The sequence below is a fragment of the Cervus elaphus genome, chromosome 9 (assembly GCF_910594005.1).
Source record: "Cervus elaphus chromosome 9, mCerEla1.1, whole genome shotgun sequence".
NCBI classification, from domain to species: Eukaryota; Metazoa; Chordata; class Mammalia; order Artiodactyla; family Cervidae; genus Cervus; species Cervus elaphus.
In genome coordinates this window covers 55,178,015-55,201,840 of record NC_057823.1, presented here as the reverse complement: position 1 = coordinate 55,201,840, position 23,826 = coordinate 55,178,015, and the positions used below count along the sequence as shown (strand labels likewise).

General features: G+C 44.0%; 1 protein-coding gene across 7 annotated transcripts in view; it reads right to left on the bottom strand.

The window, feature by feature from the left end:
- The window catches only part of ARHGAP26 (Rho GTPase activating protein 26), a 470,784-nt gene that overhangs the window by 341,146 nt on the left and 105,812 nt on the right, over positions 1 to 23,826 (bottom strand). For all 7 annotated transcript variants that reach the window (XM_043913110.1, XM_043913112.1, XM_043913113.1 and 4 more), the window contains exons 2-4: positions 8,560 to 8,655; positions 6,903 to 6,964; positions 1,989 to 2,060 (exon numbers count right to left, since the gene is read on the bottom strand). In XM_043913110.1, the coding sequence (XP_043769045.1) occupies positions 1,989 to 2,060; positions 6,903 to 6,964; positions 8,560 to 8,655 (230 nt within the window). The remainder of the gene's footprint in view (positions 1 to 1,988; positions 2,061 to 6,902; positions 6,965 to 8,559; positions 8,656 to 23,826) is intronic.

Here is a 23,826-nt window from a genome sequence, read left to right as displayed (position 1 = left end):
CCCCCAGCACTCTAACTTCTGCTTCTTCAAGTAGCAACAGGTTGTTATAGCAACCGAACTGGCACCAGAGTGGGGAGGAGGATGGGTAATTTAAGCATCACACAGGCAGAGCTGGGAAACTTCCACTTGGCCGCTACAGAGAACTTGCTGGCTCTGAGGTATCCCTGAATTTGCTCCCTCACAGCCTAGTAGAGGGACTGTTGTTTCTTTGTGTTCTTGTAAGTGTACATAATTCTGTGATATACATGTACAGTGTGGAGGTGGGGACGAGGAACAGATATATAGAAAAAAATAAATAACAAAAGGGGAGGTATGGGAAATCATCCCCAATTTCACCACATGGTTCTTTGACGAGAATGAGAGAGGAGAGTGTGTGTGAGGAGAAACATGTTTTGGTGAGTGACTGTTTTCTACAAATTTTTTTATTCTTGTGTTTCTCACCATCTATAGCTCTCTGAAAAGGACCTGCTCCTGTCATGACCATCACTGACATCAGCCCAAAAGAAGCGTGCTCAGACTTCCCCTCCTCCTCCATGGTAACCATGGTAATCCCCAAAGCTGCACCGAGGGAAGAGGCCGGAGTGAGAGGCGTCTGTGCTTGGGAGTTGGAGAAGTGACTACTGGAAAGATGACTCAATACATGGGTCTGCTCTGCCTCTGCCTCAAAGCTCTTTAGGACCCTCCAGAGCCACTTCTGTGTTGGTAGGACCGGGAGGCAGAGGCCCCAAGGCCACAAAAGAGAAGGTGCTCATGGGGTCTGCATCAGTGAGAACTCAGGGAGGGGCACTCGGCATTTTCCCATCTGTCCCTGGGCCTGTTCAAAGGCTTGGACAAAAGCTTAGCAGAATAAGACTTCCTTTAAATTATACATTCCTGAATGTATGATACAATACCAATGAGCTCCAATTTCCTCATAAATGAAAACTGTAAAATTGGATGGGAAGTGCTGGAAAACTGGAAGAAAAATCTTGGCCACGGTCCTTCCTTCAAATTAGGGTCGTCCATCCCTCTGAATAACGGTGACTGACCAGAACGTCTCTTTCACGCCCTAATCATATTCATTTTCAGAAAGCAGATGCACTTAGTTGGGGGTGGAAGAGACCACCCCTAGTTATACTTCGGCTCTGTTTTTCCTACCTACAAGCAGGCACCTCTCAAGGCCATTTCACAACTGAGTAAAATCCACACCGTCTCAACAAGAGGGTGACATTGCCCAAGATCCCCTGCAGGTGGCGCAAGGGGCTGCAAGCCAAATGACTTCAGTTCCGCTAAAAAAAAAAAAAGGAAGAAAACCTTGAAAATCCTTTTGCTTTCATTGATTCCAATGAAAACATTTTGCCCATAGGTGGCCTCTAACACTCTACTGAAGGTCAACCTGGCTAGGACTGTCTAGTGATTTATCAGAGGGCGGGAAACCCGGGAGAATCCACCTTTAAAAAAATGAGTAACAGGTTAGAATCAGCCAAGTTTCAGCGACCATCTTTCCAGATCAGTGGTAACAAATGCTGACCTCTGGGTTGAAGCAGTCCCACTTTTTGACTTGCACAGCATGCAATATATATTTTTTAATTATGTGCCCCAGTTTTTTAAGGCCAGGAAATTTCACATAAAACTTTGACTTTTCAGTTTCTCTTGAAAAAATGCAAAGATCTAACAACAAAGGGCTCAATTTCACACACAGTAAAAGTGGGCTAAGAAGAGGGTCCTCACATACATAGGCGCCTATTTGCAACCCCTGTCCTAGGCCTCAGTCCTGGACCTCTGCAAACAATACAATTCCATAGTGTCCAAACACACAGGTAACTACTCACGCAAAGGAGGCACGGTTTCCACCTCTGGATGAGTTATGAACTAGCACAACACAATTAGATATCAAAACACTACAATGACTGATCTGAGGTTGACCTCTCAGTCTTATTTCAGACACTAGGTGTTGTATTTTCCAGACCTCCTGTCCTGAAATCCAAGAAGGCTTGCAAAATTCTCACCTTGGCAGCCCCAATCTGCTCCTTTCGAAACTTCTCCAACGGAGTGATGAGCACTTCACTGGCATTCTCAATCTGGAGAGGAAAAGCAGAGGGGTGAGGCAGGGGGACACAGAAGCAGTATCTCAGTAAAGAAGCAAAGCAGTTCTGGCACAAAAAACTACCCCATGCCTCAGTATAAAATCTGAGTTAGCACAATGGTGCCTGCGTCACCTCTTCATAACACTTGAACCAACAGCATGCGAAATCAAAATTTAGTCATTGGTTCAAAATACAGTATTCTTCCTATGCATGAGTAAGACAGATTCTTTAAAAATAAAAATGAGAACCTTTAAAAATGTAAGCAACCACACTGAAGGCAGAGCAGAACTGGTGACAGAGTAGGGTCTAAATTTCAAGCTTCGGCGGACATCTTCTTGTAAGTGCTCATTCAGCCAAGTTATATTTAAGTAGATATATTCAACCCTAAGGCTATGTTAACACTCCCTGCAAAAAAATCCCACCTTTGGTGACATAAAAACCATCCAAGACTGATTCTATGTAGCCCTCCCTACTAGTTCTGGACTGGGATCAGGACACTTGTGCTTCCTGGCTGCCTATCAACTTCATCTCACTGTACTCACCCCCTCAGGTCCTGCCCTCCAACCACACTGTCACCTGAAAGTGAAAGTTGCTCAGTCATGTCCGACTCTGTGCGACACCATAGACTGTAATAGTCCATGGAATTCTTCAGGCCAGAATACTAGAGTGGGTAGCCTTTCCCTTCTCCAGGGGATCGTCCCAACCCAGAGACTGAAACCAGGTCTCCCACATTGCAGGTAGATTCTTTACCAGCTGAGCCACAAGGGAAGCCCAAGAATATTGGAGTGGGTAGACTATCCCTTCTTCAGCGGATCTTCCCAACCCAGGAATCGAACTGGAGTCTCCTGCAGTGCAGGCAAACTGTTTACCAACTGAGCTATCAGGGAAGCCTTATTGTCACCTAAAGGCACCTCAAATGGACCAAACCTTCCCCACTTCCAAAACTCTGCATTTGGTTGTTCTTTTAGATGTTCTGTTTCCAAATTCTTGTGTGGACAACTCATTACTTCTTGCAATTCAGTTTTCAGCTTAAATATTACCTCTTTAGGGAGGCTTTCTCTACTGCCAAAGTAATCCAAAGAAACTTCCCACCACCTGACCAAGCATTTTCTTCAGAAGATGTAGACTAGCTAAAATTCTCTATTTCACCATTACAATATACGCACATACACGGCACTCATAAATGCTCACTTGTCCACCACCATCCCCAAAACACAGAAGAGTGCTGAAACAAAGGAATATTCAAACGTTTTCAACAATTAAATAAATGAATGAATTGATTCTTGGTTGGCTGCCAACTGTGTGACCATGGGCAAAACATTTAACCTCTCTAGGCTCTAATTTCCTCATCTGCAAAATAAGTGGGGTGAACTGTTCCAGCTCTAAGATTCTATATTCTTTTCTAAGGCAGCATGATATTTTACAATCTTTCCTTTTAAGTCATTCACTGCTCACTCGTCACTCAACTAATTATTTCAGGAATCTCATCGCAACAAAGCATTATTTTTCTAAATCACATGCCTATCCATTGCAATGAAACTAACAGAGTAAATGCCAGAAGCCATAGATGGAGACAGCAAAGAACTAACTAGACAATGTGAAGGGGAGAAGGTGGCAGGTCTCCAAATTTATTGCCGTTTGCCTTTTTCTCACTTTTGAGAGCATTTCCATTAGAATATTTTAACTCTACAGTGCTGCAATACTGTTTAACTTGCTTGATTTATACTGTCATTTGGCTTACTTATTTCATCTTTTCCACAAATCAAGTATAAATCTCAAACACAATGGTGCTCAGAGCCCCTAAGTCAGTGGTTCTAAATGTTAACTGAAAACTGGGCTCACCTGAGGAATTTTTAAAATTCCCAGTCTCCAGGCCAGGCTCCAGACCAATAAATCAGAAACTCTGTACCTCACTCCACACATCAGTATCTTTTAAACTCCCCAAGTTGTTCCAATGGGCCTCCATGGGGAGAATCCAGCCCTCACTAGATGCTAAATACACAAAAGCCCTAACTTCCCACATGGGAATCAGGACGCCCAAGTCCTTGTCCCAGTACCTGCTACTGCAAGCTATCAGTCTTCAGGACATCTCACTTTTCTTATCTGTCAAATAAGGGGCTGTACACAGTTAGGAAAAAGGTCCATATGGGTCTAAGATTCTATGACTATATAATTTCCACTCAGTTCCAAGCACTAAGCTAATATGGGAACACAGTAACCCCTTCTTCACCCTTCAAGAACTCATACTTCCAATGGGACACAAATATATGCAGTGACTATCAAGACACTCCACAAGCAGAGTAAGAGGCAGGAACTGGACGTTCAAAAAATACAAAGGATGGCCAGGAAGGCTTCCCAAGGAAGGTACAGCTTTACCAGGCTAAGCTGAACTGAAAACAAAGTTATCACAAGGGAAGGAGGTTAGGGAAGGGGCTTGCGATGGCCAGATACTCATATGCAGACAGCAGAAACTAGATTCACTGACATTAATAATAAAATTGCAGAGGCAAGCTGAAAAGTATAATCCAGTCATTATTCCCTTACCCCAGACCATAGCAATCTGCAGAGTATTCATCATGATTTGCTTGCCACACCCCCCCCACCCCCAAATAACAACTCCGCCAAGAACCAGACTCAAAAGAATCACTTCCCTTTCTGAGGCACTAGCACGTGCACACACACACAAGCTTTGCTCTGCTTCCACCCACCACCCTCCTGATTCTGGCTCAAGAACCCAGCAGGGAGCAATCAAGGCAAACAGTGCCTCTCTCTACAGAGCTGAAAGTGACAGACTTCTGCTCTGGTTGAAGTTTTAAAGAAACACCTGCTTCTTTGATATCACTCACACTTGGGTTTGAATCCAGACTGTGCCACTTATTAACTGGGTGATTTTGGTCATATTATTTTACAGATGTAAATCTCAGTATCTTCATCTGGACAATGGAGATGATAAAGGTCCCACTTCATAGAGTCATCATGAGAGTTAAAATAGAAAATGCATGCCTACATAATGTCTTGGTAGAGCTTGTGAACTGAACTGCATCCCCTCCAAAATTCACATACTGAAGCCCTACTGCTGCTAAGTCGCTTCAGTCATGTCCGACTCTGTAAGAGCCCATAGATGGCAGCCCACCAGGCTCCCCCATCCCTGGAATTCACCAGGCAAGAACACTGGAGTGGGTTGCCATTTCCTTCTCCAATGCGTGAAAGTGAAGTCGCTCAGTCGTGTCCGACTCTTAGCGACCCCATGGACTGCAGAGCCCACCAGACTCCTCCGTCCATGGGATTTTCCAGGCAAGAGTACTGGAGTGGGGTGCCATTGCCTTCTCCTATTGAAGCCCTAACCCCTATTAAATTAAACAAGGAGGACATTAGACTGAGGTGGCTCTAATGCCTTAGCAGCCTACATAAGCAAACTAAAACCCAAGGCTTTAAGTCCCTCAAGGTGAAGAAACTAAAATCTAAGAAAATGAAACCAATCACAAACAACTAGACTTTTCCAAACAAGGAAACCACTTAAGCTATATAGCCAATCAAATAATTTCCTTCCTTTGCTTCCACATCTGCTATATAAAAGTCTCTGCCCTGTCTCCTTTCGATGGGGTGCTCCTAACCATTTACGGGTTGGTTCCACCCAATTTGAACCAATTTTTGTTCAAATAAACTTAAAAATTTAACAAGCCTCAGTTTATCAACACTCGCAATGTGATAGTACTGATTAAAAATTTTAGAGATGGAGTCTTTGGAGATAATTAGGTCATGAGGATAGACTCCTCATTATGGGATTAACGACTTTGTTAGAAGAGGCAGGAGAGCTTCCCCGACCTTTCTCTGCACTGTGAGGAAACAGCAAGGAGGAAGGAGGTGGCTGTCTGCAAGCCAGGAAGAGGGCCCTCACCAGGAACCAAATCAGCCAGCAACTTAATCTTAGACTACAGTCTCCACAACTGTGAAAAATAAATGTCTGTTGTTTAAGCTACTCAGTCTGTGGAAATTTGTTATGGCAACCTGAGCAGGATAAGGTGGTACTTAGTCCTGAAACGACTGACTGTCAGTATGGGAAGAGAAACCAATGCACATGGATGACTCTCCTCTGCGGCACTGCTGCCTAGAGACAAGCCCACCTGGGGACAAAGCAGCATGCAGCTTCACTCCTAATATCTTAGGAATAAGAGGGAGGCCCACAAGAGCTTCTTGTGAACACAAAATCCCTCATCTGTGAATGTTGAACAACATCAGAATAAATCCTCATACAAAAGATATCTCTTAGAAACTTGGAGATCAGTGTTTGATTCTTGAATTTGCATACTGCTTCTCTTTGAAAAGCTTCTTATAGTTCCTATCATTTACTAAGTACCCATTGACTGGGTGCCTACCAACATGGCAGGCACTGTGTTAGGTGCCTTAGAATTAACAAAAGAGAGCTCTTAGATGTGTTTAGTAAGGTGAGGAGAAGGGGAGCAGGGCAGGGCACCTTCATTCCCATTCTGCCAATAAGGGATCTGAGTTAAATTCAAAAGATTTATTCCATCTAAAAGCTAAGTAATTCAAATGATCCCTCCTAAGTCATATACTTTATATACATACATATATATACACACACCTTATAGTGAATCTTTAGGAGGGTAAGTATGTGGTTCTAAGTTACACATGGTAAACCTTTAATATTTACAGAAGGCTTCAAAACCCAGCAAGGATGAGAAGATGAGATCTGCTCATGAGCCCAGAGCAAAAAAGTGGCAGAGCCTGGACTCAACCCCATTCTTCTGATAACAAACCCTGTGCCCCCTCAATGATCACACTGTCCACGACCAAGGGCAACCCAGCCATACTCACCATTCGTATCCGTTCATCTTCAAGATTCCTGAGGACAGTGGCAAACTCCTGTAAAGACCTTGCTGGAAAAGAGAAAGGGGTCATGAGGTGGAAGTAGAGTGAAAGGCCCTTGGAAACCCTTCCAGAAACAGCTATTATGTTACGGACTAAAATCCCTTGGCATGTGCAGAAGCCTAAAGACAACTCTTCCCAAGGCTCCCCTTGTCTTTTCATCACTAACCATTACGGATGACCCCAAAATGCAGGATAATCCACTGGGAACTCAAGCTGGGGAAGGGTTTCCTTCAAGAAAAAGGCCTGCCTGTTCCTGAGAGTCCCCAGGACTGATGGGATGCTGGCCAGCTCCCAGGCTGGATGGGGTAGAGTTCTTCTCAGGAGTTCAAGGGTTTCCTGCCCAGGATTCAACCTCTGCACCCTTTGTTGTGGGGCTGCGTCAGAACCCAACCTTTTCTTTGCACCAGAGTTAAACAAACAATGCCGCTGGCATTGAAAGCCACCTCTCTGCCTTGCGTTCCTCCTCTCTGAATCCTCAAGCCCCTTATTATTGCAACACAGTTGGCAGTGTAGCAGTAAGACGTAGACAGTCTCTTTCATTGAAATTATTCCAAATGCAACAAGCATTGCATACAATAGCCCTAAGGATATTGGAGGCATTCATGTATTGTTGGTAAAAGCATTCACATTTTCAGGCATTACAACAATGATATGTTTTCACTGCTCTCAGCTGTCTCCCAATTCCCCCTGCTCATCCCCAGATTCTGATGCTCTGTAAGCAACAGGGACTCCATAAGCATTTAGTGACTTAATTAATTCAGTGTAACTCACTCAACTCCTGCTCACTGAATGGAGTCAACCAATACACCCAATGGAAGGATATGGTGTAAAGACTAGGATCTGGCAAAGACAGGTGTCTTGACATTGCAAATCCTCTGTGCTGAGTGTTGCCCACAAAAGATGGACAGGAGACGGTGAAGGGAGACACAACGCAGTGAGGTAATAAATGAGAACCTCCATCTGTTGCTAAGGAAAATGCAAGGGGTAGGTGGGGGTGGGGGAGCGGTGGGCAGTGAATAATGCAGACACCCAGCTTCTCTCCACATCCAAAGGCAATGACAGCTACACAGCCCCAGCCAACTGCTGCCAGGGCAGAACGAGAGGTCGGCTGCTCAGGCTCCCCAATTTTTAAAGAAGCTGAAAAACTGGAACTTGACACAAATTCAATTTATACGTTAATTCAGTTTTAAAAAAATGAGTGTCCAAGAAAATATGTCTGCATTAGGACCTCTGATCTAGCTCTTCTCCCGTCTCCCCATGTTCTACTTTTGCTCTAATCCTAAGGTACCAAGTTTGGAATTGGGGGAAGAAGCCAGCCAGAAGCAGCATGCCTAGTGGAGGGTGGAGACAGGAGCCCCACCGCAAACCTTCCCGCGCTCTCCTACAGGCCAGAGTGGGGAGAGGCAATCGCAGAACTCTGAGGAAAAGCCCAGGAGAGCCCCAGGGCCCCTGATCCTCACTTCACTCTGCTGGGTCTACTCTTAATATCGACTTAATTTATGACACTTACATACTCGCTGTTCCAGGGGAAAGACCCAGTGAGGACGATGAAAGTGTGGTGAACAGTGCACTTTTTACATTCTTACATGTGGTTGTGACTTACCTATACACATTTCATCATCTGTTTCTGCATCTCCTATGCACTGAAATTTAAATTCATTTAAGGAGTCTGCAAATTTCCGCTTCGCTGAAGACAAATCTAGCAACAACAAAAAAAAGAGTAAAAAATGTGAATTACTGAAATAAATCTGCTTTCCTATTTACTGCACTTTTTAGTCCCTGTACTATAAAAAGCAGCTAGATCTGTTCCTGAGTCCATCTCAGAGCACAAAATAATGTAAATTCAAAATAGTAAGTAACTGTTTATAACATGAAATAGCTGCTTCACAAGTCAGTATTTTTGCTACATTTGCTTTAATGAGTCTGGCCCCCTCTGTGTAGTTAATTCCTCAAACTACACAGAGAGTCCTGCCATCTCCACTTGATGCACATGGGAATCCACTTGCCTAAGAATGTCAGGGTCAGAGCCCACATTAGGATCTGTTCAGCCCTGCTCTGTCACTGACCCTCCACATGGGTCAGTGAAGCTGCCCCCATGTCAGATTCAACAATACGCACCCCAATCTAACACACACGACAAACAGGCATTAGTGGGAGCTGGCAGAAAGGGCTTGGAACTACACAGGAGCACCCGCACCTCCTCTTCTGACTCAAGGACACACAAGGCCTGAGTTCTCAGAACCCTCTGGGCTCCCCTCAGAGGAGAGCAGCCACCAGCCTGACAAAGCTCTGCCCGAACCAGTTAGTTCCCTGGGTGACCTCGTTCCACCACCGCCACGAGAACAAAGCCCTGACAATGTTCTGAGCTGGGGTAAAAAACGCACCCCACACATGGTATCTATAAAGAAAGCTCTCAGAGGCCCTTGTCAAATTTTAAAAACAAGCTTTCATTTAAGACAGTAATAAAAACCAATGACCCTTCCGGAACCCTCAGCTTCTGTTAAGGGTATAAACCACCGAGGTACCTTTAAGTGGCCTGACAGACGAGGCTGCTCGGCACAAATGTGCTTAACTTAATTCCATGTGCAGCCTTCCTGCAGATTAGGCTAATCATTCAAATTACCCTCGGACATGTTTCCCTCATTGAAGGGGAAATGGCATTATGTTCAAATTCCCAGAGGAGGGAAATATGAGGCATAACTGGCAGCGAGGTCTGGCTTTCATAAGGTACTAGGGGGAGTCAGGGGTGAGGGAGGATTCTGGCTTCACAGATCAACAGAACCTTTTGGAATAAAAGCATCCATGATACTCAGCACTTCTTTTTTAGTTCCTAAATTTGTCCCTTGAGGTTAGGGGTCATGTTTTTTCCATCTGCTGGCTTGGTTTGTTTCCTCTCCATGTACTTGGCACTGTACCCTGCTCAGTGCGTGCTAAATAATATGTGTGTGGCAGGGATGGGGAGAGCTATATACAAATCCAACCCCCAGTAGTGAGCTCGCCAAACCGAGTGTTCACCCCAAGCGATGGAGCCAGGCGGGGCCGTGCTGCCCTTCTTGGGTCCGAGGCTCAGACCACTGCACGGTTTACCGAGGCTGCCGCTCTGGGACTGCCCTCCCAGCCTCAGCTCATACGGCGCGGGCCCCAAGCTCACTATGCCTTGGGCAAGGCCCTCTACCTGTCGCCAGCAGAGGAAGGCACTTGGAGCAGAGGAGAGCACAGGGGCCAACGGCCAGCAGTCTCTGATTCAGTCACTTTAATGGAATGGTTCTTGGCCAAAAGTATAGATTCTGGCAGAGAAATCTCTCAGGGCATCTCTTAAGATTGGCCAACCCAGGCTGAGAATATCCCCAAGAACACACATCACTCCCTGGCAAGTCAGGAAAGAAACAGATGCATCTGAAAGAACACTGTGGGGAGAAGGACAGGGGTGGCAACAGTCAGGCAGGAAGAAAATGAGGAAGAATAATGTTTCTAAGTAGAAGACAAAGCTCTTCCTACAGTGCATGGAATGTGGACAGGTGGTACTCAAGTCTAGGCTTTGCCAGAATGTTTCTCGATCGGGATTCACAGACAGAGGCCTGAGCAAAGAGTAAGAACAGGAGTGCTTCTCTATCCGCTCAGCAACCCTCCAGTGCCTCTCCAATGGGGCGAGTAAGACTCAAGCTGGACCCTCTTCTCAACAAGGCAGAAGAAAGGAGAAAAGTCAGCCAGGCTTGGGAAAGCTCCCAAACAGGCACCTGAAAAGCCGTGCTGCCAACGAAGATTGAGCCGTGGCTAATGATGCACAATGGGGCCTTTGTGCGGCCTTCCTCGGGAGGCCCATGGAACCAGAAACAAACCTGTAACCTTACAACCAGAGTGTGACCCGACTTCCCTGTGTGGTGACACTCAGCATACCCCGTGAAGCGCTGTGGGCCCCACAAAGCTGATAAAGAGGCTGGTCCCCTGGATGGGAGATTAGGTGATGAGTCCTGGTATGGAGTCAACACTGGGCTGTGGGCCAGGAAGGACAGCTGGGTAGAGTGAGCAGCCCAGCCATTGGAATCTGAAAAGAAACTCACCATGGGCTTGAATGACACGTGCCTGAGAGAGAACTTCCCATGTAAAGGTATAGTGAACATGGCTGTTTCCTTGTTCAGCATCTACTCCCGGCCTTTGGAACAGCATTTCCAGCTCAACTATGAGAACCTCCCTTCTCCACAGGCATTACATGGGGTCCTGGTTCTACACATTGGTCAATCCCTTCCCCAGGCCCTGGCCCTCACCTCAACCTCCACCGCTCCTGGATTCACATTTTAGCTCCATCATTGATCAGCTATGTAACTAACCCTGGGTTAGTCATAAAGCCTCTAACATCCCACCTAATGTAAGTCATCATCCTCTGGGTGAGGAGGCCTACCTAAGCTGTGGGGCTGCCAGGAGACCCACTGAGACACACGGGGTAAGCGCTCTGTAGGCTGTCAGCTTCTGTTCTAGGCAGGGCTGGGCTACCCTTCCTTAATACATTAGTCTTTCCTAACAGGGCCCAGGAAGCGAGGCACAATCACCCGTACTGAAAGTGGGAGAAGTGAAGGGGCTGACATAAGCGCATACAACCTCTAAGACATGGATCTGCAACTCTACCAAGCCCTCTGAACTGAGGTCCCTGGAGCACACTGCACTGGTTCACCCCATTAAGATCAACTCCTCTCTGTTACTTGGGACAATGCAGAGAACATCAAAAAGAGAACACCCAAAAGCCACTGCTGCCTGGCTACTGCCACCCAGAAAGAGTGCTGGCCTCTTATGTAGGTGACCACGCTGGATATGCAGCTGCACAGACACTTCTTTCCGGTGCCTTCATTTTGATGCATACAGGAATCTCACACACACATTTCAGTAAGAAGGGAGAAGGCAGGGAGGCTGGTGTTGGCGCTGGGTGCATGCCAAGCTTCGTGGCACCCTGCTCATATAACCCCACTGTTTCATGTTCAGGCAGCGCGAGACACAGCAAGGAGCCAAGCAGAGGCAATAATATTTACTTTTCAGAAACATCTGTTGCTAGAAAGGCAGAACGCTGGCCAGAGCAGAGGGAAGGCGTGACTGGCAGCCTCCAGGGAGGACAAGGATCTGCTTTAGAGTAAGTAGGCTCTGCCGCTGAGTGAGGAGACCAGGCAGTGAAGGGACGAGGAAGCAGCTGGGAGTCTGGGCCCTGACAGGCTGCTCCAAAAGCTGCTGCTCACTCGAGAACCAAAGGACACTGCCCTTCTCTTCCTGGAGATGCCACAGCAGATACTAACTCCCCAGAGATTAAGAGAGTAAGCCAAGTATAATCCTTTCTTTCACTGAAATAGATAGGTTTACCCTAATTTCTTAAGTTGGTTTATACAAGTTTTACCAGTAATAGCACAAATCAAGCCATTTCCTTTTGCTCCTTGGGTAAAACAACACACATGTGCAAATGAACACACAGGCTTACAAACGCGTACATAATGAAGAACTCAAGGTAACCTCACAGTTATGTTTATTACCGGTGCATCTGATGTCCAAAGTTAGCAAGACTGGATATAACTATGCTTAAAATTCTTTGCTACTCTGTCACTGTCCCTGGATCTAGAAACTGGCCACAGTTAATAAAGACCAACGGCTGAGGGAAGCACTTGCAACAGGATTAGCCTCTCGGCTGCTTACAAGTGGTGTTCTTGTGTGTACAAGAACACCAAAGGCCCCAGGCCTTGTTAATCTCTCCCTTTTCTGAAAGCCAATTATACTTACTCTCTGCACCCCATCATACTGCATTTAGAATTATTCATGAGTGATTCTGAATTACAATACACAATGAGTGTGTAGGACAGGGCTGGACAAGGTGGCCCTCAAAACCTGTTACATTGATCTGCTTGGCCAAAGAAACACAAGTTGGTTTGTGTGGAATGTCAGATTCTTTAGATAAGAGGACCAACATTGAGAGCTGAGAGGAGGACATGAGCCCCAGAGAAGCTGAAGCTTTTCCTCAGAAGCCCCACTCTCAGGTAAAGCTCAACACTCTCAAAATGAAACCCTCTCTTCTTCCTACCAGCTCCCCAAAGAGCCAACCACAGGCCCCGTTCTGTGTCCCTATTTAAGCAAAGGACACCACCATTCAACGTGCCACAGAAGTCAGAGACAGACACCCATGCGTTATCTTTGACAGCAACCGCTCTCCTCCTCAAGTCTGTCCATTTTGCTTCCTATGCATTTCAGTTCTGCACATTCCTGCCTCAATACCAGCAACCTGTAAACCAAAACCCCTCATTGCCTGGATAACTGAAACTACCCCTTCCTGGTCTCCCAACTTTGTCCCTCCAATGGCTCTCCACCCAACCATGCCAGCTCTAGCAGTGAACCCTGCAATGGCTTCCCAGAGCTCTAAGGACACAGACCAAAGTACCCCCCAACCACCCCAAGGCCTAAAAGGTTCTGCAGGGTCTGGGCCGCCACCTCCCAGTGGGCTCTGCAAGCCCTGGCCTCTGCCAGTTTCTGGAATGGACCCTATTCCTGCCAGCAGCCCTCTGTGCAATAGTTCCTTCCTCCAAGAAGTCTTCCCTGACTCATCTAATCAGGCCAAACCCTGCCCCAATTTCATTCCCAGAATCCTATGTACCTCTTCTTCACAGCAACTTTACTTCGTTCAGATAATTATCTGATTAGGGTCTCCCAGAATGGTAAGTTTCATAAGAGTGATGACTGTGTTTCTTCATGTTCACCACTGTATCCTGAGAACCTAGCACAGTGACTGGTTGAGAGAAGGTGTCACTGAAAGAACAAAGGGAGAGAGGAAATTGGCCACTCCATAGTTCATCACACTCATCAAAGGTGATATTCCTGATTTTATGCTTGATGAGTGAAGAAGAAGAAAAGAAAAAAGAGATTAGGTACACTAGGTGAAACTTTCCAACTATGCAAGTCTGGTCAGAGCTTACCACTCTGTAAGTAAGAATGTGGTTACTATTAACATACAGCCACTTGCCCTGACACTGTTCATTAAGGAAGATTCCCACAGAACTGAAGAAAGAGATGCCAGCAAGCTCTATACCAAGTGACCAGGAAAATGAGCTACAAACATAGTCACTGTTGGTCACAGCCAGGTGTCCCTCTTCAGCCCCAGCACATCCCCATGCCTGGAGCTAAAACAGATGAAAGCAGAATTCCCAGTGACTGTTCTCTTTCCCCATATGTGGACAAGCTGAGAGCACATTCTACCAAAAACTGTGCTTGGAGAGAGGCATTTCCCCAAGTCACATGGGGCATCTTAAGCTGAGTTCTATTGCTTAATTTGTAAGAAAAGCAAGTGATGTCTCCTTGTTCAATGCCATTCTACAGCCTGAACTCTATATTATTACATAGGCAAAAGGAAACAGACCATGTTCAAATACATTTGACTAATTTCTGTGATGTGCAGTCTTGCCTATAGCTTCTAGATGACAATTGACTATGTCAGGGAAGGTGTGCCAAGACTCACAGAGAAACAACAGGGCCAGTCTTCATCCTGTCCCACTGATGAAGATACCCGCGAGAGGAGGGAAATGTCCAGTGGATGCTCAATCAGCAGTGGAGAGAAGGGCCCTAGCCTCCATGGGGGAAGAACTGTCCTGATACATTCCAAGAACCTCTGTTGGTCTAATCCATTCAAGCCTGAGACATGGAGGGGAAGGGTGGAGGGATGAAGTCTTCTGCATTCTTCAAACATGGCTGGAGAAGACTCGGAAAACCTCTCAGCTCTCCAGACGATGATATGCCCACCAACCACATCAGTGACAACACAGCTCACAATGTGCATTCTGAGTACACATCTGAATGTTTTTCCTAAGGCCATTTTCCCTAAAACTGTATTTCTTAAATGAGGCTATAGCCAGCACTGACTCTGGAGAATTTGTTTTTCTAACCAGAGCACTAAAGCTAATGAAATTTTCGGGGTTGATTTTAAAATGAAATAAAACAGAACAAAGAAAGGTGTGTCAACCTTTTCCAGATGAGGTTTCTAATTCCGTTTACATGAAAATATCCTTCAAAGAAAACGTGGAAGATCCAAACTCACCTTTATGTAAATCAAAACAACTTTAAATATATTATTTATTGGATACTTTACTGTGTAATATGTACCTACTAAGCAATTTAAATCATTTCATCCCTACAACCACTGTACTAAGGACGTGTTATTACTCCCCTTTTCAAATGGGTAAGTGGATTCAGAGAGGTTAAATAACCTGTCACAACCACATAGTTAATAACTAGTAGTCTAAGAACCTGGTTCCTCTGATGCCCAAATTCTTAACTATTATACCATACTGCCTAATTTACTCAAATATTTGAGAATCTGATAGCAATATACTCAAAGAAATAAAAAGATGACACATATATATTCTATATCCTTGAGGAGAATACAATTTAGAGGGGTCTACTCAGTGCTAGGGTACAGAATTCACCTGCCATCACAAGAGACATGGGTTCGATCCTTGTGTCAGGAAGATCCCATGGAGAAGGAAATTGCCATTTCAAGCTCCAGTATTCTTGCCTGGAAAAATTCCATGGACCCAGGAATCTGACAGGCTATAGTCCATGGGGACACAAAGAGTCAGACACGACTGAGACACTGAGCATGCATACATGTACTTTATGTATACAAATTTATCGATTAAAGCAGTGCATGCTAAGGTGAAAAATAGCCACAGAAGTGTAAAAGGGATATTATTTCAGCTGGAGCCATGGGAGGAGGCTCCCCAGGAAAAAAAAAAGAAAAAGAAGTGGCATTTGAAGTTTACTTTAAAACTTTAGTACTATCTGAATCTCTAGAGATGGGAAGAGGTACAGGGCAGGGGAGAGAGGCATGCAAAGGTATTCTAGAAGTAGGAAGGGGAAGCAAAGAGATGCAAAAGCAGAGGACCTACCCAGAAATAGCAGGAAGCTCAGCTTGAAGGATATAAGACTAGGAAGAGAGGTTTGAATCAAACTCTGGAAGAAACTGAATGCCAAGCTAAGGAATTTGAACTTCATCCCCAAGAAAATGGTAACCAGATTTTTACACAGAAGAGAGACTAGATCAACTTAAACACTGATTAACCCTTTCACTGAGAGGCTAGCCTAGAACTTAGTTTGGGAACTTCTACTCTGACATTCCATCCCACTTCACTCAAGAACAAGCAACCACAGTCAAAAGGCTTTCTCCCTGTGGTGTGACACCTCTCAAACTGGACACTGGTGCACAGGCCACCCAGGCTGGAGATAATGAGACCATGAGGAATTCAAAGAAACTCTGCTCCTTACTAAAACCTCCAAGTTCAGGTCCAACTATGAGGGATCAGTAGCATCATCACTCCATATACATAATAACAGCTGACCCTTGAACAAGATGGGGCTTCTTTGATAACTCAGTTGGTAAAGAATCCGCCCGCAATGCAGGAGACCCGGGTTCAATTCTTGGGCCAGGAAGATCAGCTAGAGAAGGGATAGGCTACCCACTCCAGTATTCTTGGGCTTCCCTTGTGGCTCAACTGGTAAAGAATCTGCCTGTAATGTGAGAGACCTGGGTTCGATCCCTCGGTTGGGAAAATCCCCTGGAGAAGGGAAAGGGTACCCACTCTAGAATTCTGGCCTGGAGAATTCCATGGACTGTATAGTCCATGGGGTCACAAAGAGTCTGACACGACTGAGCGACTTTCACTTTCACTTGAACAAGATGGGGGTTAATCACATATAACTTACAGTTGTCCCTTCATATTCACAGTTCTCCCTTCATATTCACATTTCTTCTACATCTGCAGATTTCAAGCAACCACAGATCATGTAGTACTGTAGTATTTGCAATTGAAAAATATCCACATACAAGTGGATCCACACGGTTTAAGGGCCGACTGTATATACAAATGATTCATACAAAGATATCTGTATTTCCCAAATGCTAATTAGCTTTACCTCATAAAAATATTGAGAGTTTAAGTGACGGGAAATTAAGGACTAACTGAATAACAGTGCATATCACATGGTAGGTGCTCAATGGACATTTGCTAATCAATTACCATTATGTTAAGTGATTCAGCATCAGATCTACAATGTGCAAAAATTAATAAACATAAGTAAACTCTAATTAAAATAAAGTCAGAAGGCCAGAAGGGCAAACTCTCATGCCCTACAAAGTTAGCAAAGCTCAAGAAGAAAAAGACTTCCCATTCTTGCTTGGCGAAAGCTTAGCCAAGAAGAGACTGTCACAACTCACCCAATGAAAACCCAGTATACTTTAAACTCTCAATTCCTCCAATGGATTCTCTGTTTACTACAGCCCTCCCAGCTTTCTTTTCCCCTCTTTGAAAAAGTTCTCTTCTCCTTGCTGTATTGGGACTCGCATGTAGCTCACCATGGTTGTAAACTCCAAATTGCAAATCTTTGTTGATTCCAAATAAACCCATTTTTGCTGGAGAAGTAATTGTCAACCTATTTATGTCAAGATTTTGGTGGCTTGTATGGGGATTCAGAGAAGACCCCAATGACTCCAAGTCTGGTGAGCAAACAGATGTGGTACCCACTTAAAGGCCATTGTTGCTCACTGATTTTCTCACCAACCCTGGGATTTAAGGCTGTTTTTCCTCCTCTGTCCATCCAAATCCAAGCTTCTGCTCTCTTTGTGTTTTGAAGTTCTCCAGGTTTTATTTGAAATCTATTTTAAGGCCTCATCCTTTCTTATTAGGTCTTGTTTCTGATAGGCCTTATTCTATCAATATACTCAAGTACTAACCTGACACTTCAGCCTGATTTCTAGGTTGTTACAATTCAAACTGTGTTGGTCTTCTATTCATTTCTTTTGGAACAAGAGCTGCTTCATTGGAGCTGTGCCACTTGAGCCGTTGGCCTTATTCCTTTTGAAGCAGGAGCTATTCTACTGGGACTGTGCTGTTAAGCCTTTGATGTAACTCCTTGGGGACTAAACTGCTCTAGTGGAACTATGTGTTATATCTTTGGCTTGACTCCTTCAGAATTAGGCTGTGTCATTAGAGCTGTGCTGTGCGGCCTTTGGCCTGGCTCTTCCAGGACCAGACTGTTCCCCTAGGATTGGCTGGTATTAGGCCTGCAGGCTAATATTTGAGCTGTTTAGGAAATATTCAGGGCAAGAGGAGAAGGTGGAGACAGAGGATGAGATGGTTGGATGACATCACTGACTCAATGGACATGAGTTTGAGCAAACTCAGGGAGATGATGAGGGATGGGGAAGCCTGACGTGCTACAGTTCATGATGTCACAAAGAGTCAGACATGACTTAGTGACTGAACAACAGGCTGTCTGAAAATTACTGATTGCTCAAGAGAAAAACTTCTGAGAGATGGGAACCCAGTTATGTTTCTATTTTTAGGGCATTCCCCACACCAGGATTCCAGCCAGTTTTGTTTAAACACACAATCCTTTCTCACACATTTCGAACTAAATGAACCTACCTAACAAAAGGCAATTTAAAATATCAAAGCCATTATGAGGAACTTTTAAAATTCCAAACTTTTCTTAAAACCAAACTAAAAACCATAGCTCAAAACTTTCAAAAACTGAATGAAATGCCTATTTTGACCGGTATTTTGAGGCTTCCAAACATTATTAGGAGACAAAATTGCCTTTCTGCAAAACAAGATTTAAAAATAACTAAGACAAACAAATGATTAAAGAAATATAAAGTGGCTTCTGAAGCTTCCAGATCCTCTTCCTGGGCTGTCTCAGGCTCTGTCTCCAGGGTCAACTTCTTCCTTTTCTTCTATGCTGTCTACACCTCTATACCCTCAAGTCTCCCATACTAATTCTCTGCCCCAACTTCTCCTAAAACTCTTCACTCCCTTTTCCTCTAAACTTATCAGAACTTGAGCCTCTAAAATTAACCTTTCTGAGGATCCTGAGGCCAAACTCTTAACTTCTTATGTTTCCAGGACTAAAGCTGAATTGCAAACCACAAAGATTATTTTCCCAAAGTAACCAAAAATCCTCATATATTTGCTGAGAAATTTAATAAAGCATTCAAATTTATCAACCTTACTGCTCTGACTTGGATCAGCTAGTTCATATGCTTGTGAATGAAGGCCAGAACCAGCACTGGATGAAAATTGCTAATGGGAAAAATCCTGAAGGTCTCTAGGATTACAACCGGGCGACCAGCCCACTGATTTCTGTTATTAACAGGCTCAGACAATCACTAGGCAACTTCATCAGGCAATCCCTAGGGCTTTTCCAAAGTCTGTTGACAGAAACAAAATTCAGGCATTCAAACAAAAATCTGATGAGCCTATTCATAAGTATTACAATTGATAATGTTATTTTTAAAAGAAATTCTGGTCTTCCTTCAGATATTGATTCCATTTGCATAGCTTTTAGCTATGTGTTTACTAATGGGCTGAACTGAGACCTTTCCCTTCTAGTAAAAAGGACCAGGATAGAATGGGAAACTGTGTCCACTCCAGATTTAGTTCATCTGGCAAACTAGCTCTCTCACATTGTGGGTGAGTCACCTAAAAGACTGCTATAATTCTTAATCTTCAACTACAGCAAATTAAGGTCTCAAAATGAAGCCCAAACTCTCCTAGTTTCTATTCTCACAAAGAGCCAGGACATTGGAAAAGAGATGATAAGTTTTAACGTTTCAGGTACCTTCTGCTGTCTAACCAGCCTTTCCAATGTCCTCCCAATTCTTAATCGCAGAACTCCAAGGAACTATAGAGGCTCTTTTCAATCCTACCTCTTAACTGGCTTGGAGAAACATTTCTCCAGATTATGGATAAATCTCTTCCAGTCCTGACACTGGGGCTATACTCTCGGGATTCAACCCCACTATAATGAAACAACCCCTGCCTCAGGACACTAAATCAATTTAAATAATGGGGATCTCTGATGAACCTCAGAGATTCCTGTTTTGAGCCTATCCTCTTTTGTGTAGACTCTTTGAGAGATAAATACCTTTTTCTCTGCGGTTCCTCTGCCCCATCCATTTAATAGGCTTAGATACTTCTTAGAAAAGTATCATGCCAAAATTTCTTTCTCCTAAAAGGGGAAAATAACTCTAGAACTTAACAGCAGTCATCAAAGCAACCAACCAGGTGAATTAAATGACCCATTGAGGTCTTCTATTTGCTCCATTTCTGACAACACTAGAGTAGGGTCTGGAAACACAGATCATCTGTTCCTATTGAATCAACTACCAACCTTATGTGCAAAATCTCCAAAATGATATTGGCAAAATTCATAATGCGCCTCCTATCAAGATTCAAACAGACCCCTCAAAATCTTTCCCCAGAATTAATCAATACTTTATAAAAAGCCCTTCAAGGTACAAAGTCCATAACAGAAGACTGAAAGTCCTTGCCCTCGACACTACTTCTTGTAATACTCTTATTTTGCTAGCAAGAAAATCTAAGGGCCGCATATGAAGGTTTGTCCAGGATCTCTGAGTAAGAAACCTTATCTCTTGACACCTTGTTGTTCTTAACCCTCATACATTACTAACATTCATTTCCATGGAAGCAAATTCTGTGTTGTAATCGATCAACACAGAGCATTCTTTAGCATTCCAGTTTAAGTTAGTCAACACCACTTTGCCTTCACTTGAAAATAAAAAAGAATTCACCTTAAGAGTAATGCCTCAGAAATTCATTTGTCACAAAACTTGAAGGCTGATTTGGATGATAAAAAGTTCTTGGGAGGTTCTACTTTGCTGCTATATGTTGATGATTTACTTCTTTATTCTTCTCAAGCCTCCTCACAGGAAGGTAATATCAACTTGCTAAATCATTTAGCCTTAAAGGGACATAAGGTCAACGAGAAAAAACTGCAGTTTACCAAAACCCAGGTTCAATATTTAAGGTAACTGATTCAGAACAAACGTTCCACCTAGATCCAGATAGGATTCAAGGTGTCTTAAGTTTCCCAAAACCCAAAACTAAGGACCAACTGCAAGGGTTTCTCAGGCTAGTTAGCTACCGCTGATTCCAAATTTCTCTCTTATGACCAAACTTCTATGTGATTTACTAAAGAACTACCACCTTGGCTTAATTTTATAAGAACTCATCCACACAGCCTTTAAAGCACTGAAGGAGAATTTGGTTAACCCATTTGCCCTTGGGCAGTCCAATAATCAGATTGCCTTTTTCCTTTTTGTATAGGAAAATGAATGGAAGGGAATGTCCTTGGAGTACTCACCCAAAAACATGGGGACCACCACGAACCACATGGTATTAGAGCCAGCAACTGGGCACCATCCATGACACAGGGAAAAAATCTTCTTGCCTTAGAGTCAAAACTGCCACTGCCCTTTTGGTTAAGCCAACAAGAGTATCACTGTGGGATCTCCTTTAACAATTTCTCTACTTCGTGTACTAGAAACCCTGCTGAATTTTCATCACACTCAACTTTTCTCAGTCACCTTACCTCCTATGAAGTCCTTTTGTTAACTGCTCCTCATTTAACTATAATATTACATTATAATACACTTAACCTAGTTACTCTTCTCCCCTCTGTCACCGAAAAAAAAAAGTCCTTCACAACTGCTCAATGGTGGCAGATCACCTCCTGACTCTGTGAGATCACCTCCCAACTGATATTCTGCAGTAAATTCCTTTGGGTAAGGCTGACTTCTCATGGTTCACTGATGGTTCTTATTTAAAAGATGACAACGGTGAATACTGGACTGGATATATCGCAATTCCTTTTAATACGTTGAGGCAGCATCTTAACCTATGGTCACTTCAGCTCAACAGGCTGAATTACACGTTCCTACACAAGCTGATACTTTAGCTGAGGGCAAAACTGCCAATACTTATACTGACAGTAGATATGCTTTCAGCAGCTCATGATTTTGGAATGTTGCGGAAGCAACACGGTTTCCTTACTTTCAGCAGAAATAAAATTAAAAATGGCCCATGTATACAGAAACTATTGGATGTGATACTTTAACCCACCACTTTATAGCTGTCAAGATCCCAGAGCATCTAAATTTGATTCTCTGGAAAAGTGAAAGTGAAAGTTGCTCAGTCATGTCTGACTCTTTGCGACCCCATGGACTACCAGGCTCCTCTGTCCATGAAATTCTCCAGGTAAGAATACTGGAGTGAGTTGTCATGCCCTCCGCCAGGGTATCTTCCCGACCCAGCGATCAAACCCAGGTCTCCCTCATTGTAAGCACATTCTTTACCGTCTGAGCCACCAGGGAAGCCCAATTCTTTGGAAGCTAAGGGAAATCACTTCACTGACTTTTCTAGAAGTAATGCTGCTCTAAAAGAAATTAAGAACAGCCAAACCTCTGTCATGGTTCAAATAAATTTTTCCCCAAATAGGAATTTAGAAAAGCTGGCTACAGAAGCATAATAACTGGACTCAAAAAAGGAAAGACAAGATTAAAAATTCAACAATTGTTTGTTTGATTAAAAAGATAAGGTGCTAGTTCATACCAAATAACACCCAGTCATATTGGAGACTCTAAAATTCCCACTCCTCACCACTGCACATCCATTCAGCCACTGGTCTACTAATAAAATGGCAGCATTTGTGAATCAATATTGGCAGGAAACATTAACAAGACTGCTTAAAGTGCCTACCTCACTTGTCCCACTTGTCCAAAGTACAACCTAGAGAAAGCTGAATACTGCTCTCTGATGTTTTAAACTGCCTAACAGGTCATTCAAGATATGGCAAATAGATTTCATACAACTTCCTCCCTCTTGTTGATATAAACATATTTTGGTCATTGTATGTTTTCACATTGGACTGAATGAAGCCTCCCCTTGCAGACAGCCTCTTCTGTGGCTAGAGTCCTTTTGGAAAAGATTGTCCCTACTTGGAGAACTACTCTCAGTCTTCATAATGATCATGAAACCTACTTTATTGGTCAAGTACTTCAACAAATCTGTGCTATCTGGCCAATGTAATAACACTTTACCTTTACTCACCACCCTCAGTTCTCTGTTTTAGTTGAAGGCACTAATGGCGCTAAGGTTCTGGCAAGACTGGTTCAAGATGGTGGAGCAGAAGAACATGTGCTCATCTCCTCTTGAGAAAGCACCAAAATTGCAACTAGCTGTGGAACAACCATTGACAGGAGGATGTTGGAACCCACCAAAATAAAAAGAGACCCCACATTCAAAGACAAAGGAGAAGCTGCAATCATGATAAAACCAAATCCCACACCCACAGGGTAGATGACCCACAAATTAGAGAATAATAATACCAAAGAAGTTCTCCCACTGTTATGAAGGTTCTGAGCCCCACATCAGGCTTCACAGCCTGAAGATCCATCAAAGGGACTAAAATCGCCAAGGAATATAGTCTTGAAGGTCAGCTGGATTTGATTACAGGACTGGTGAAAGCAGGGACTCCATTCTTGGAGGGCACAAACATACCCTGGTCTAGTGCATACCAGGACCCAGGGAAAAGGAGCAGTGATCCTAGAGGAGACTGAATCAGACCTACCTGCCAGTGTTGGAGGGTCTCCTGTGGAGGCATGAGTCAGCAGTGGCTTGCCACAAGGACAGGGGCACTGGCATCAGCAGTCCTGGGAGGTACCCCTTGGCAGGAGCCCTCTTGGAGGACACCATTAACCCTACATAAAGCACACAGACTCTGGGGCTGGACTGCCTCAAGTCAAACAACTAACAGGAAGGGAGCATAGCCTCACCCATCAGCAGACAATCAAATTAAAGGTTTTACTGAGCCCTGCCCACCAGAGCAAGATCCAGTTTCTCCCACTGTCAGCCCCTCCCATCAGGAAGCTTGCATAAGCTTTGCCCTCTTTGCCTCATCCACCAGAGGGCAGATAAAAGAAGCAAGAACTACAATCCCATAGCTATCAGAACAAAAACCACATCACAGAAAGTTCAACTGTCAGTTCAATATGAAAATA